Source organism: Oncorhynchus clarkii, chromosome 12, assembly GCF_045791955.1.
Source record: "Oncorhynchus clarkii lewisi isolate Uvic-CL-2024 chromosome 12, UVic_Ocla_1.0, whole genome shotgun sequence".
In the NCBI taxonomy this organism is placed as follows: Eukaryota; Metazoa; Chordata; class Actinopteri; order Salmoniformes; family Salmonidae; genus Oncorhynchus; species Oncorhynchus clarkii.
The window spans coordinates 63,503,357-63,519,769 of NC_092158.1; the positions used below are offsets into that span (position 1 = coordinate 63,503,357).

General features: G+C 43.5%; 1 protein-coding gene across 3 annotated transcripts; it reads left to right on the plus strand.

Moving 5' to 3' along the window:
• The first annotated feature begins 281 nt into the window (after nt 1-281).
• LOC139420943 (synaptotagmin Va) lies at nt 282-16,071 on the plus strand. Of its 3 annotated transcripts, XM_071171368.1 has the most exons (10): nt 282-369; nt 10,313-10,476; nt 10,685-10,699; nt 11,619-11,797; nt 12,001-12,090; nt 12,650-12,817; nt 12,980-13,147; nt 13,306-13,423; nt 15,105-15,238; nt 15,406-16,071. In XM_071171368.1, exons 2-10 carry the CDS (start codon nt 10,323-10,325, stop codon nt 15,613-15,615), a joined length of 1,236 nt encoding a protein of 411 aa, XP_071027469.1. In that variant the 5' UTR covers nt 282-369; nt 10,313-10,322; the 3' UTR covers nt 15,616-16,071. The 3 variants fall into 3 exon arrangements, with proteins under 3 accessions (XP_071027469.1, XP_071027470.1, XP_071027471.1); XM_071171369.1 differs by lacking the exon at nt 10,685-10,699; XM_071171370.1 differs by lacking the exons at nt 282-369; nt 10,313-10,476; nt 10,685-10,699 and adding an exon at nt 11,332-11,416.
• Nucleotides 16,072-16,413: the final 342 nt, after the last annotated feature.

A 16,413-nucleotide genomic window follows, 5' to 3' on the forward strand; every position in this document is an offset into this window, starting at 1 on the left:
GTGGGAAAAAAAGCCCAGACTGACAAATGGCCTTCAAAGTAGTTATCTCTTTCACAGCAGTGGATAGTTTTTTTTACAGGCATTGCACGAGAGAAATGATAGCCAAACAGATGGGGATGGAAAGATTAATTTGAGTGATGTCGGGTTTTGGTGTTTCACATGCGTTTCGAGAGCGAGTGACCAATGGTTTATAAAGTGGATGATAAGTAGTTGGCACAGCGATATTAAGGAAGATTAACGGACAGGGGGAGGGAGAACGCGACTGGGGGAGGGGGTGGTGCGCCGCGCAACAGTTCTTTCAACACGGAGTCCATAATTCATCGTTAACAAAAGGAAGACGTTTGGGTTTAAATTGGGGATTGCAATCGGGTGAGTTCTGTTGGTGTATGTTCATGGGGTAGCCTATACTCCACACTGCATTTTAAAAGTGTATAATTAGACGGCCTAGAGGTCATTCAAACCCTTGTGCTATGCTCGGTAAATCTGCTAGCGAGCGGTTATGGTGAATGGGACGTCCAGTGTTACCGGTTGATGGGCACAATATTTGCCATATCTGATTAACATATTTGTTAACTGACATACGCTATTGCTGCTTTGAATTAATACTTGAGAGAGTAGCCTACCATTCACATTCTATTCCATATTCTGAGCCATCGCCTATCCAAGCTTTTACCCATAAAGTGCTTTGCCGTTTTCGCTGGTCCAAAGTTGGCGACACTTATTTAATTGGATTGATAATGTATTTTTATCCGTTTACTTTCATTAGGTGAAAAACAACTATTTTACTGTAGCTACCTCACCTCTGATTTTCTGTGTGTGCACATGTCTAATGTCCACCCCTCCCTCCCCTCCAAAGCTCCCTGCGTGCGTGACAACCAGCACATATGAAATATCGAAGTTGGCGCTTATTTAGGGTTTTAACAATTTTGGACTGGTACATTTGTGTCTTGTGCCATGTTTGCTTGGTAAGCCGTTAAATCCCGTAGTTGTATCTGTTAGTGGAGTAAAAAGTATCAAATTGGAGGAGATGTACATCTTTGATGTTGGCTACAGTGTGCACCATGCATGCGCATTGCACAAGGCAGGCTTGACGACGATGACAATGGTGATGATGAAGATGAGACAGTGCACTCCAGTCTCAGATGGTCAACTTCCTTTTTTTTTACTGACTCGTACAATAGAGAGAGCCATAAGCACCACATAGCTACTAAGCCTTGAACCCTCTCAAAATCCCCCTGCCAGCTGTTCACCTCTCCTGTCATCTCTTTACCACCGCTAGCGCGCTACTCTGTCCTCAGTTCCCACGTATGTACCTACTTGTTTTGCATTGTGTCTGGTCTGTGCTCCCATGGAAATATGAGCCAAATCACCAATCCCAAAACTAGCCCCTCCCCCTACAGTTTTGGGGCGGCAGGTAGCCTAGTGGTTAGGACGTTGGGCCAGTATAACCGAGAGGTTGCCGGATCGAATCCCCGCGCGGACGAGATAAAAAAAATCTGTCGTTCTTCCCCTCAAGTTAACCCACTATTCCTCAGTAGGCTGTCATTGTAAGAATTGGATGGCTATCTCAACTGGTTCTCAACTGACTTGCCTGGTAAAATATGTGTATTTCTTTAAAGACAGGTGGGTGGGTGTAAACAATAGCAGCTTTCAGTAGTTTGGGGACCAGGTTACCTGAGGGCTAACCATATCCCTGATAGCCATCCAATTCTTTCAGGTCTGCAGAATGGTGTCAATATGTGCCTATTATTTGGGGTGAGGAATCAGTTTGGGATTGGTTTTAGGATATTACCACCTGTAACAGATAGCCCAGCATAGGCCTTCTGAAGTGTTTCCCAATCGTGGTCCTGGGGACCCCAAGGGGTGCACATTTGTGTTTTTGTCCTAACACCTGGTTCATATAATCAACTCATAATTAAGTTTTGATTATTTGAATCAGGTCACTGTGTAGTGAGTGCTAGGGCAAAAACTAAAATGTGCACCGCTTAGGATCCCCAGGACCAGGATTGGGAAACACTGGCCTACATGATCTTCCTGGTGTCTAACCCACAAAACAGACAGGTGTGATGATGATGTGTGCCATGATTGTTTCCTACATACTCTTGTTGTTCAGGATATAAACATAGAAGGCAGATAAATGGTTCTTGGCAATCTGGTTACCCGACATGTTTTCCAGAGGAAGTCAGAAACATTTCAGATGGTCAAGGTCTCATTTTGTGATGGACACTCTAGAATTTGAGTTGATGAACTCATGTTGGAAAGTTCCGGCCTGGATTCAGTTGTAAATCCTTTCTCCTTGTCAAATCGTTTCACACCTGCTTTACTTGAAGTCCTACTCCAGTCTCCTTTTCAGCTAATTTACCACTCAATGTACTTAACAAAAGGCACATCTCAATAGATGGTTCAGGTAAGTCATATGACATGGCACAAGTTGAGGGGGTGGGCCTTTCCTCTTTTGTTCTCTATTGCTCCTCTATTGTTCCTCAAGCAAGGGGGGAAGACGATGACATCACAACTTCCCATCAAACCAAATCAAACCTTGAATGCCCGTACTCCTTGAAGTTTTCAGTTGTGTCTAAGAAACACTATTTTGCTCAAAACATGTTGTTTTTTTTTCTTTTAGTGTGTGTACTTTTCAAAAGTAAAAAAAAAAAATCAATGGAGGACGTCTTTAAGGCTAGGATCGATTGGGAATGGAATACTGATGTTGGGACAAGTAAGGAGGGAACTGTCACAGGTATTGGTCACAGGAAATGCACAATTATTGTATATATACAGAACCAAAATATAAGCGCAACATGCAACAGTTTCAAAGATTTTACTGAGTTAAAGTTCATGTAAGGAAATCAGTCAATTTAAATAAATTCATTAGGCCATAATCTATGGATTTCACATGACTGGGAATACAGATATGCATCTGTTGGTCACAGATACCTTAAAAATAGTTAGGGGTGTGGATCAGAAGAACACCAATCAGTATCTGGTGTGACCAACATTTGCCTCATGCAGCGCGACACGTTTCCTTCGCATAGAGTTGATCAGGCTGTTGATTGTGGCCTGTGGAATGTTGTCCCCACTCCTCTTCAATAGCTGTGCGAAGTTGCTGGATATTGGCGGGAACTGGAACAAGCTATCGTACACGGTGATCCAGAGCATCCCAAACATGCTCAACGGGTGACATGTCTGGTGAGTATGCAGGACATTTTCAGCTTCCAGGAATTGTATACAGATCCTTGCGACATTATCATGCTGAAACGTGAGGTGATGGCGGCGGATGAATGGCACAACAATGGGCCTCAGGATTTCATCACGGTATCTCTCTGCATTCAAATTGCCATCAATATGCAGTTGTGTTCATTGCCTGTAACTTATGCCTGCCCATACAATTAAACCCACTGTTACCATGGGGCACTCTGTTCACAATGTTGACGTCAGAAAACCATTCGTCTTTCACGATGCCATCCATGGAGTGTGCGGTTGTGAGGCAGGTTGGACGTACTGCAAAATTCTCTAAAGCGACGTTAGAGGCGGCCTACGGTATAGAAATGAACATTCAATTCCAATTCAGTGCCAATTGCACACTCCCTTAAAGCTTGAGACATCTGTGGCATCATGTTGTGTGACAAACTCCACATTTTAGAGTGGCCTTTTATTGTCCCCCCAGCACAAGGTGCACCTGTGTAATGATCATGCTGTTTAATCAGCTTCTTGATATGCCACAGGTGGTTGGATTATCTTTGCAAAGGAGAAATGTTTTCTAACAGGGATGTAAACAAATTTGTGCACAAAATTTGAGAGAAAAGCTTTTTGTGCGTCTGGGATATTTTATTTCAGCTCATGAAACATGGGATCAACACTGTCCATGTTGCGTTTATATTTTTGTTCTGTTATTTGATCGATTTTTATGTTATTCCAAGGGTTTTATACAGTACCAGTCAAAAGTTTGGACACACCTACCCATTCAAGGGTTTTTCTTTATTTTTACTATTATCTACACAGTAGAATAATAGTGAAGACATCAAAACTATGAAATAACACGTATTGATTCATGTAGTAAGCAAAAAATTCTTAAACAAATAAAATAAAGAAGCCACCCTTTGCCTTGATGACAGCTTTGCGCACTCTTGGCATTCTGTCAACCAGCTTCACCTGGAATGCTTCTCCAACACTTGAAGGAGTTCCCACATATGCTGAGCATATGCTTTTCCTTTACTCTGCGGTCCAACTCATCCCAAGCCCTCTCAATCGGGTTGAGGTCAGGTGAGTGTGGAGGCCAGGTCATCTGATGCAGCACTCCATCACTTTCCTTCTTGGTCAAATAGCCCTTACACAGCCTGGAGGTGTGTTGGGTCATTGTCCTGTTGAAAAACAAATGATCGTCCCACTAAGCACAAACCAGATGGGATGGAGTATCGCTGCAGAATGTTGTGGTAGCCATGCTGGTTAGTGTACCTTGAATTCTGAATAAATCACCCACAGTGTCACCATCACACCTCCTCGTCCATGCTTCACGGTGGGAACCACACATACGGAGTTCCGTTCACCTGGCTGTATCACAACCAGCTGTGTTTGAGAGTCCCATAGGGGGTCGCACAATTGGCCCAGCGCCGTTCGGGTTTGGCCGGGGTAGGTAGTCATTGTAAATAAGAATTTGTTCTTAACTGACTTGCCTAGTTATTTAAAAAAGTCCTCGCATCCCTGACCTTTGCGAACTGCAAATTTGTAACTGAATCTAGATAGGCACTTTCCAACATGAGTTCATCCATCCAAATTCTTAAGGAGATTATTTTATCTGGACTTCATTGCAGAATAACTTTAACTGCCAATGGCCCAATAGAATCAACCAGTAGCATGTTTAGCTAGGCCTATTCCAATGACCTTGGCCAGCACAAATCAATCCAAAGGCTTATACTATTGTGTGACCATAAAACCCTTGGAATAACAGTGAATTTATCCAAGACTGGAAGCGAAAAAAGAAGCCTCCAACAGAGTGGTCAGTCAGGCATGAAAACCCTAATCACTGACACAGTGATCTATCTACCTGTTAACCAGTATCTAATCAGTAAGGCCCTGCCCTGAATCCCTGCATTCAGCCACCATGACCAGCTTAAGGGAACGTACCATGAGTGAGAAGTGGTGGCCGACCCTATGCTACTCAACCAAGCTAGCCTCCGTCTCACCCGCACTGTGCGTGTGCTTGTGTGTGTGTGTTAGCGTGCGTGCGCGTATGTACAGTGCCTTGCGAAAGTATTCGGCCCCCTTGAACTTTGCAACCTTTTGCCACATTTCAGGCTTCAAACATAAAGATATAAAACTGTATTTTTTTGTGAAGAATCAACAACAAGTGGGACACAATCATGAAGTGGAACGACATTTATTGGATATTTCAAACTTTTTTAACAAATCAAAAACTGAAAAATTGGCCGTGCAAAATTATTCAGGCCCTTTACTTTCAGTGCAGCAAACTCTCTCCAGATGTTCAGTGAGGATCTCTGAATGATCCAATGTTGACCTAAATGACTAATGATGATAAATACAATCCACCTGTGTGTAATCAAGTCTCCGTATAAATGCACCTGCACTGTGATAGTCTCAGAGGTCCGTTAAAAGTGCAGAGAGCATCATGAAGAACAAGGAACACACCAGGCAGGTCCGAGATACTGTTGTGAAGAAGTTTAAATCCGGATTTGGATACAAAAAGATTTCCCAAGCTTTAAACATCCCAAGGAGCACTGTGCAAGCGATAATATTGAAATGGAAGGAGTATTAGACCACTGCAAATCTACCAAGACCTGGCCGTCCCTCTAAACTTTCAGCTCATACAAGGAGAAGACTGATCAGAGATGCAGCCAAGAGGCCCATGATCACTCTGGATGAACTGCAGAGATCTACAGCTGAGGTGGGAGACTCTGTCCAAAGGACAACAATCAGTCGTATATTGCACAAATCTGGCCTTTATGGAAGAGTGGCAAGAAGAAAGCCATTTCTTAAAGATATCCATAAAAAGTGCTGTTTAAAGATTGCCACAAGCCACCTGGGAGACACACCAAACATGTGGAAGAAGGTGCTCTGGTCAGATGAAACCAAAATTGAACTTTTTGGCAACAATGCAAAACGTTATGTTTGGCGTAAAAGCAACACAGCTCATCACCCTGAACACACCATCCCCACTGTCAAACATGGTGGTGGCAGCATCATGGTTTGGGCCTGCTTTTCTTCAGCAGGGACAGGGAAGATGGTTAAAATTGATGGGAAGATGGATGGAGCCAAATACAGGACCATTCTGGAAGAAAACCTGATGGAGTCTGCAAAAGACCTGAGACTGGGACGGAGATTTGTCTTCCAACAAGACAATGATGCAAAACATAAAGCAAAATCTACAATGGAATGGTTCAAAAATAAACATATCCAGGTGTTAGAATGGCCAAGTCAAAGTCCAGACCTGAATCCAATCGAGAATATGTGGAAAGAACTGAAAACTGCTGTTCACAAATGCTCTCCATCCAACCTCACTGAGCTCGAGCTGTTTTGCAAGGAGGAATGGGAAAAAATGTCAGTCTCTCGATGTGCAAAACTGATAGAGACATACCCCAAGCGACTTACAGCTGTAATCGCACCAAAAGGTGGCGCTACAAAGTATTAACTTAAGGGGGCTGAATAATTTTGCACGCCCAATTTTTCAGTTTTTGATTTGTTAAAAAAGTTTGAAATATCCAATAAATGTCGTTCCACTTCATGATTGTGTCCCACTTGTTGTTGATTCTTCACAAAAAAATACAGTTTTATATCTTTATGTTTGAAGCCTGAAATGTGGCAAAAGGTCACAAAGTTCAAGGGGGCCGAACACTTTCGCAAGGCACTGTATGTGATCTTGACTGGTAAAGTCACAAGCCTATTAGCCAGAAGTCTATAACCTCTTATGTTTGCCTCCCCTCACTCACCATCACATAGCTGTGCTTACTAATCCTGCGCCGTTCACTCTATCTGTTGGGATTTAACGGGTTGATTTGACAAGCCACAAATCAGATATTGTTATGGAAATGTGATTATTGGTATGGATAACTAGGTGGGATCTGTCTGTGTGACAGCAGGTAATGTTGTGGGGGTTAATGGTAGTGGCTTAGGGTGGATAAGGGATAGTAGGGGATAGGACAGGAACGGGAGCAGAGAGCGAACTGACCTGTCCCTAATTTAGTTAAGCTCTGGGATTTGGGGATTACCTTTGGCAATTAATCCTGTTACGTGTCTGTGCACAGTGAGAGGAGGACAGCAGATGTTGGAGGGTCGCAGTGTGTGTGTGGCATAATGCAGCCTTGCAGGGAGGTATTCATATGCATATGTAACAAAGCTGGTCTTGTTTGCATGTTAGTATGTGTGTGTGTGCGTGTATGTGAATGTGCATGTGCATGCATGTGTGTGTCAACAGCCAGCCTGTGATGGAGTCTGGGGGATTAGTGATGGACACTATGAAACAAGAGAGGAAGGAGGGAGGGAGAACGACATAGGGGGATATGGAAGGGAGGAGAGAGATAGAGAAAGGGTTGGGGAGCGGGAGGCAGCGGGTGAGGAGGGAGGGGATACCGGACACAGACGGGACGAGAGCGATGCGGTAGATAGAGAGATTAACTGACAAGAGGAAGGGGTGGAGTGAGAGGGAGGCAGGGGGTGATGATGGGGGAAGAAAGTCTCAAGAGGCGAGTGGGATTGAGAAGAGTCAGGGAGAGAGGGATGAGTAGGAAGTTTAGTATCGGAGGGGTTGAGAGAGTGTCTAGGAAGTAAAGGGAGAGCGATTGTGAGGAAACAGAGGAAAAATAGACATATAGAGAGAGACATATTGATGAACTGGATTATAGGGTGCGAGAAAGGGGAAAGCAGACAAAAACAATCATAGAGAGAGACAGACAGACAGACAGACAGACAGACAGACAGACAGACAGACAGACAGACAGACAGATTTTATTTTATTTACGATCTCCATTAGCTGAAGCCAATGGCGAAAGCTGGTCTTACTGGGTGGGGTCTGACACAATGAAAAACAAAGACATTGCAGACAAAAATACTTTACAATCTACATACATTTAAACCCATTAATATGTAGACATTCCAGATGTGTGCGTGTGTGTATCTATCAGTTGCACAGACATGTCAGTACATACGCACACAAAGTAGGAGAGAGAGATAGAAAGAGAGCTAGAGGGAGACAGATTGGAAGCCGAGGCAAAGCCTTATCCCTTGAGGCTTTGTTTTAAATGAAGGGACAAACACGAGAGCCGATTGCCTTCCAGTTGTACGTTGAATCAACGTCATTGCCATTCTGTTGAGCAATCTCACAATCCTATTGCAGCTGGTTGCCTTACAATTTTACGTTGATTCAAACCTCAATGCTGACTTGCAAAGTGATGTGTAATTCCTATTGGAATCCAGAGTGAGGATATCCAGCAATTGGAACTTTTATTCACCTGCAGCCTGCATTGAGAATGACTGTAAGGAAGATTGATTAGTGAGACTACCTAGATCATATACACTGGAACAGACAGCTCAGTGACAGGAGCAAAATGTCCAACTACTAACAGATTGAATTAGATTAGAAAATGTATCTTATTTATGTTTGTGTAATCAACCAATTAATGTACATGCAAAAAAATATATTTTTATTGAAACAATTCTGAAAATCAACCTGCAATAGAGCATGCTGGGAAATATAACAATGGCCGTGGTTTTAAGCAAACATTTGTAATCTTACCTAACAAGCTTGTTCAAATTCAGGTCACTTCGAGCAGTTTGTTGATACAACGTAGAATTCTAAGGAGCCCAGCTGCAGTAGGATTGTGAGTGCACAAACTTTGGGCATAAATTTACCCAAGCCTTTTTAAATTCAGCTCACTTCGGGAAAAGTTTGTAGAGTGAACAAACGTTCACACATTAGCTACATTTCTTGTCCTTCTGAAGTCCACCCAATTCACAAAATAATTCTGGTTAAGCTAAATTGGCTTTTTTACAGGGAAGACAAACATGAATTTGTATTTTGACTCAACAAGTTTTTATACATTCAGCTTACTGTTAGCAAAGTTTGTTGACTGAACACATTAGCTCAATTTTTATTGTCTTTCTTATGTCCACCAAACTCACAGAATAATGCTGATTAAGCAATTGGTTAAGTTGGCGCTTTTCTGTCACAGGGCTTTACCTACCAATCTGTCTCTTTAAAGCTGAGTGTCAAGCAAAAGGTGCATTGACTCACTTAATACTTACCATGTTTTGGGGAAAATGGTATGACTCAGCAGGGTACATTCTTTAAAATAAAGGTGCAAGTTGGAACCAAATAAAGTTATTGAGAGCAATTTCATAGGGTAACCATTTTAGGATCTCTAGAGATCCACGAATGGGATCGTTGTTTGAAGAATCATACAAAAATCCTAAACCAGAAATGTTTTGAACCCCCAGGACCGCAATTTAATAGCCCTGCTGTAGGGTTTAAGCCTTATTTGCATATTTCCCAGGGTGCCTTTCCAGTTAATTTGAGTTTTATAGTACCACCTACAACTTTGTTTGCTGGTGACAGAGACATGGTTGTTGCATTCATTCATTCATTTTCAATCCTGTGGCAAAGTGAGAGTAGGGACATCCAACATTTAGTGAAAAAAATCACCCATAACCTGCATTCAGAATGACTGCCACGGTTGGGAAGACTAAGATATGAGGTGAGTTTAAACATCTGAACTGGAACAATCAATTCAGGTACAAGTGAAATAAATCCAAGTAACAGATTGGAATAATTTAGAAAAATGTATGTTATTTATATTTGAGTAGCATGAGATTAATTAATGAATCAATGTTCATGCAAGAATTTACCTGCAATAGAGCATTCTGGGAAATATGATAAAAATACCAACACTGAGGTTCCTTTATACCAATGAGTGCTAATTTAACTCTTGAATCAACACTAGAAATGTTACATTGGAAAATAAACAGTTAGCACTGGCCAATTTCCTGTGAATGGGACACATCTGCAGGCTTCCACACATTTCAAGAACCTTTTAGAATTTTGAAGAACCGTAGATGCCAGGTCAAGGACCCCACACTTAACTCAAAGGTTCTCTAACGGGAAAAGGTTCTCCAAGGAACCTTAAGAGCTGAGGAAGAACCATTTAAGAACTTCTAGTCTCAGGGCAGACACTCGAACCACAAGGCCACTGAGTTGGTTAACCTATCTAGTCGACTTTACCTACCAGGATGTTTAAAATTCATGGCATATTAAAATACTTCTTACACAGCTCTTAATGATTGCTCTTTTGTCTCCTCTGCCGTTTAGTTGAGCTGCGATGCGATTGGCCAGTGTGCAAGCGCGGGCTCGTCGGGCGGCTGAGGAGAGAGAAGAGCCGCCCCCAGGCCCCGCCCCTCCCTCCACCCACCACTCTGATCACCAGTTCAAGAACATGAAGAGCAAGTTCTTCAACGAACTCACCCACATGCCAAGTGAGCCCTGGACACAATGAGCACGCACACCACACACACACACACACACACACACACACACACACACACACACACACACACACACACACACACACACACACACACACACTCATTGCTAATTCTGTGTGTGTAATTCTGTTTCACAAAATGTCCTCTCGTCATCTCTTCTCTTTCATTCCATCCCCTGCTTTTCCTCCACTTATCCCAGATCATAAACTCAAAAGTAAGTTCATATTGTTTTCCCATTGCTTGTGCTCTCCTTTTCCATCCCTCCTCACAATAACATGTCAGATGTTATTATTCCATGGCATAAGGCCGACACGAGGCTTATGCATGTCGTGTTATACACTATGTGTACAAAACATTAAGGACACTTTCCATGACATACACCGACCAGGTGAATCCAGGTGACAGCTAGGATCCCTTAGAATGTTTGTTTTATAAAGTCTTTATATAATGTATAGTCTGTATTCCCCTGACTGTTGTTTGTAATGTTTGGAGAGAGAAAAAAAAAGCCACGATCCCTTATTAATGTAACTTGTTAAATCCACTTCAACCAGTGTAGATTAAGGGGAGGAGACAAGTTAGAAAATATATTTTTTGAAGCTTTCAGACAATTGAGACATTGGATTGTGTATGTGTGCCATTCAGAGGGGGAATGGGCAAGACAAAATATTTAAGTGCCTTTGAACAGGGTATGGTAGTAGGTGCCAGGTGCAACAGTTTGTGTCAAGAACTGCAATGCTGCTGGATTTTTCCACACTTAACAGTTTCCCGTGTGTATCGACAATGGTCCACCACCCAAAAGACATCCGGCCAATTTGACACAACCGTGGGAAGCATTGGAGTCAACATGGGCCAGCATCCCTGTGGAACGCTGTCGACGCCTTGTAGAGTCCATGCCCCTGACGTATTGAAGCTGTTCTCAGGGCAAAAGGGGGTGGGTGGAACTCAATATTAGGAAGGTGTCCTTAATGTTTTGTACACTCATTGTACACGTCATAACCCTACATAAGGCCTATGTACAGTATGTTGTATAATAGATGTCATAAAGGCTACATAAGTATTTTATGTATGTTATATGTATGTTGTATTATGTATGTCACAAGGCTACATAAGGCCTATGTTTGTCTCTCCTCCAGTGCCCATGTGGGCAATAGGAGCCATAGTGGTGGTGGTGCTGGCTCTGGTGGCCTGTCTTTGTTTCTGTATCTGGAAGAAGTGCATCAACAAGGGCAAGAAGCCCAAGAAAGTGCGCGAGAGGAAAGGAGGCCGAGGCAGAAGAAAGAAGGAGGGAGCCGGAGAAGGAGAGGAGGGCAAGGTGAGAGGAGACAGAGGGAGGGAGGGAGGGCAATATAGTGGGTGGTGTAATGGGTTCAAGTACCTCATTTGCAACTGGTTTTGAAATGATCTGAAGTGATTTCCAGATGTAGCGTCAGTAACTGTGTGAAGGGAGAGACTAATGCAGTGACTGTGTAATGATACCTGTGATAAATGATTGATATGATGTTCTCTGTCATTAAGGAAGGAGAGGGTAAGGAAGGAGAGGAGGAGGAAAAAGAGAATTTCGGAAAACTGGAGTTCACCCTGGACTACAACTTCACTGACAACCAGGTGTGTGTGTTTGTGTGCATGTGTGTCTTGTCCTCCCTGACATTTGACCTCCTTGATGTGAAGTGTCTGACTAATGACACGTCTATAAAGAGTCTCTGACCTCTGCTCAGATCTCAGCTTTAACCTCTGACCTCTTATTTGTGTCTTCAGTGACTTATGACCTTTTCCTCTTCACGGCTCAGCATTAAGCTGTGGCCTTTAGAGGGGACATTTTCTATCCGCTAAGCCACTCTTACATTTAAAAGTCAGTTTAAGTGCACTGCGCTATTATGCGGCTTGAATTGAATCCCGGGTAACATTGCATATATGTGACAAATGAGATGTGTACTGCAGAAGCACTCCAAAATCATTTTTGGGACGAAGTGCTGTGCCATTGTTTTGAAGTGTTACGTTTGTGTTTGGTCAAATCTCAGGTATGTTATCGCAATAGTCCTATATGGATTGAATCCCGGCCTAAATCCGCCTAAATCATCACTGCGTTCTTAGGGACGTTGTTAAAAATATTTTGTTGGCCATTGCTTACCTCTGACCTTTTCCCCCTCTCTGCCCCCTCTTCCAGCTGATCGTGGGCATCCTGCAGGCTGAAAACCTGGCAGCCATGGACATGGGCGGCACCTCAGACCCCTATGTCAAGGTATACATGCTGCCAGACAAGAAGAAGAAGTTTGAGACCAAAGTCCAGCGCAAGAACCTATGCCCCGTGTTCAATGAGACCTTCATCTTCAAGGTCAGTCTGTGGTGCTGGAGAACAGATGGCGATAGAGAGATGTGGTACTCATTCATGTGTACAGGTATAACCCTTAGAAAAGCTCTTACAGTACTGAGGTTTCTGTAGTCGAGAACGCTCGGTCCTGACCGTCTCCTCCCTGTTCTGTGTGTCCCTCCACAGATCCCCTACCAGGAGCTGGGCGGTCAGACTCTGGTCCTGCAGGTCTTTGACTTTGATCGCTTTGGTAAACACGACGTGATTGGGCAGATCTCCATCCCCATGAACAGTGTGGACCTGGCTCAGCCACTCCACGAATGGAGGGATCTGGTTGGAGGAGAGAAAGAGGAGGTGAGGAAGGATGTATTACAGTCTGTCTGGGTTTTGGATGCATGTTTTCTCTACATCTACCTGTATGTGTCTGTCTGTGCACATCAAACTGTATCGAACTGCCTGTTTTAATACATCTTTCTGTCTTCGTGCCTGTGTGTGTTTGTCTGGTCACACAGGTAGAGAAGCTAGGGGACATCTGTATCTCTCTGCGCTACGTCCCCACGGCCGGTAAATTGACCATCAACATCATGGAGGCCAAGCACCTGAAGGCGATGGACTGTGGAGGCTTGTCAGGTGACCTTCTATTAGTCCTTACACTCTCCTACCCAATACCAGCCATGCTGTGGCTTTACACTCTCCTACCCAATACCAGCCATGCTGTGGCTTTACACTCTCCTACCCAATACCAGCCATGCTGTGGCTTTACACTCTCCTACCCAATACCAGCCATGCTGTGGCTTTACACTCTCCTACCCAATACCAGCCATGCTGTGGCTTTACACTCTCCTACCCAATACCAGCCATGCTGTGGCTTTACACTCAACTAGTTAATACCAGCCATGCTGTGGCTTTACACTCAACTAGTTAATACCAGCCATGCTGTGGCTTTACACTCTCCTACCCAATACCAGCCATGCTGTGGCTTTACACTCAACTAGTTAATACCAGCCATGCTGTGGCTTTACACTCAACTAGTTAATACCAGCCATGCTGTGGCTTTACACTCAACTAGTTAATACCAGCCATGCTGTGGCTTTACACTCAACTAGTTAATACCAGCCATGCTGTGGCTTTACACTCAACTAGTTAATACCAGCCATGCTGTGGCTTTACACTCAACTAGTTAATACCAGCCATGCTGTGGCTTTACACTCAACTAGTTAATACCAGCCATGCTGTGGCTTTACACTCAACTAGTTAATACCAGCCATGCTGTGGCTTTACACTCAACTAGTTAATACCAGCCATGCTGTGGCTTTACACTCAACTAGTTAATACCAGCCATGCTATGGCTTTACACTCAACTAGTTAATACCAGCCATGCTGTGGCTTTACACTCAACTAGTTAATACCAGCCATGCTGTGGCTTTACACTCAACTAGTTAATACCAGCCATGCTGTGGCTTTACACTCAACTAGTTAATACCAGCCATGCTGTGGCTTTACACTCAACTAGTTAATACCAGCCATGCTGTGGCTTTACACTCAACTAGTTAATACCAGCCATGCTGTGGCTTTACACTCAACTAGTTAATACCAGCCATGCTGTGGCTTTACACTCAACTAGTTAATACCAGCCATGCTGTGGCTTTACACTCAACTAGTTAATACCAGCCATGCTGTGGCTTTACACTCAACTAGTAAATACCAGCCATGCTGTGGCTTTACACTCAACTAGTTAATACCAGCCATGCTGTGGCTTTATACCCAACTAGTTAATACCAGTCATGCTGTGGCTTTACACTCAACTAGTTAATACCAGCCATGCTGTGACTTTACACTCAACTAGTTAATACCAGTCATGCTGTGGCTTTACACTCAACTAGTTAATACCAGTCATGCTGTGGCTTTACACTCAACTAGTTAATACCAGCCATGCTGTGGCTTTACACTCAACTAGTTAATACCAGCCATGCTGTGACTTTACACTCAACTAGTTAATACCAGCCATGCTGTGGCTTTACACTCAACTAGTTAATACCAGCCATGCTGTGACTTTACACTCAACTAGTTAATACCAGCCATGCTGTGACTTTACACTCTCCTAACCAATATTAGCCAGTTGTGACCTGTTAATGACATCTGGTTGCCGAAATGTTGTTGAAGTAACTCAACATGAACCACTGGGCAACATTACAGAGTTGCAGACACCACACATGAATCTACTGCACAATCATGTGTCCTCAGATGTTCTTCATCCCGGCTCACCCTCTGTTTGACCTCTGTTTGACCTCTGTAACTGACATTCCTCCAGATCCCTTCGTTAAAGTGGTGCTGCAGCACCAAGGCAAGCGGCTGAAGAAGAAGAAGACGACGGTCAAACAGAACACTCTGAACCCCTACTTCAACGAAAGCTTCAGCTTCGAGATCCCCTTTGGCCAAATACAGGTCTGTACACCAAACGTCCCGCAAGGAAGACATCTTGGGGTCGTTATGACAGGTTTTCCTGTGTGTTGAACAACACAGTACTACATGTGGTGGTATTTTGATTTCACCTGCCTATATATACATTTTTTAACTTGACGCTTTTTCCACTCTTCCCTTTCCTCTTGCAGAAAGTCCAAGTGTTGATCACGGTGTACGATTACGACAAGCTGGGCAGCAACGACGCCATCGGGAAGGTTTGGATCGGCTTCGGCGCCTCAGGGGTGGGCCTCCGCCATTGGTCAGACATGCTGGCCAATCCAAGACGTCCCGTGGCCCAGTGGCACGCCCTGTGTCCCGAGGAGGAGGTGGATGAGGCCCTGAAGAAACCCCTCCGCTAAACACACACACACGTACACTGAGCATTCCTGTGCGCGTTGAAAGAAAACAGCATAGGACCTGAATATTACACAACAGCGAATAAGCTCAGTAGTGCTGATCATGACACAACGGCACTACTCAAATAGAAACTTCCAAGAAAAACAACTTGAGCTACCACTCAAACACTACAAGCCACCTGTACATCGATGTAGTGCTGGATTGCCATTTCGGATCGTTTTGTGTACTCTTTCCTTACTTATTATTCTTTCGTAACTTTTTTTGTTTGTTTGCGTATTAACTCGTTGTGCTGTATGATGTTAAGTTATTATCGTGTGTACGAGCGCGTGTGTCTGTGTGTGTTCGTGTTAAACCGTAGTACATGAAAGCTTTCTCTGGTTTATTTCCCGAATGTAATGTGAGTGGTTGTAAATAACGAAATAAATAATTCCCAAAATGGCCAGAGGGATAGTCAGGTAGATTTGCCAGCTTGAGTATTTATTTATTTAACCTTTATTACAGATGAGCCCCGAGTTACGTCATTTACAGGAAGTAGGCACATCAGAATATCAAATCAAAATGCAAGCAGGAAGAGAAACAGTATGAGTATGAACACACGCTCCTTATGGGAAAACCACATGGATTTCACATGTGATCTTGAGCGACAACATGCAAGCACATGCGAAAAAGATGATCTCATGTGAAATAAATATGACAACGCAACATTTGAACGTAGGTGAAAACTCAGATGTAAAATATTCTCAGTGACATTTGACATTAAAGGGCATAATTTACATTCATTCAATCAGTCATGGTCCCCC

Coding starts and splice junctions, on each gene's coding strand:
- LOC139420943 (XM_071171368.1), top strand. CDS start 10,323: ATGCGATTGGCCAGTGTGCAAGCGCGGGCTCGTCGGGCGGCTGAGGAG. Junction 11,798..12,000: donor GAGAAGGAGAGGAGGGCAAG/GTGAGAGGAGAC, acceptor TCTGTCATTAAG/GAAGGAGAGGGTAAGGAAGG. Junction 13,148..13,305: donor TTGGAGGAGAGAAAGAGGAG/GTGAGGAAGGAT, acceptor CTGGTCACACAG/GTAGAGAAGCTAGGGGACAT.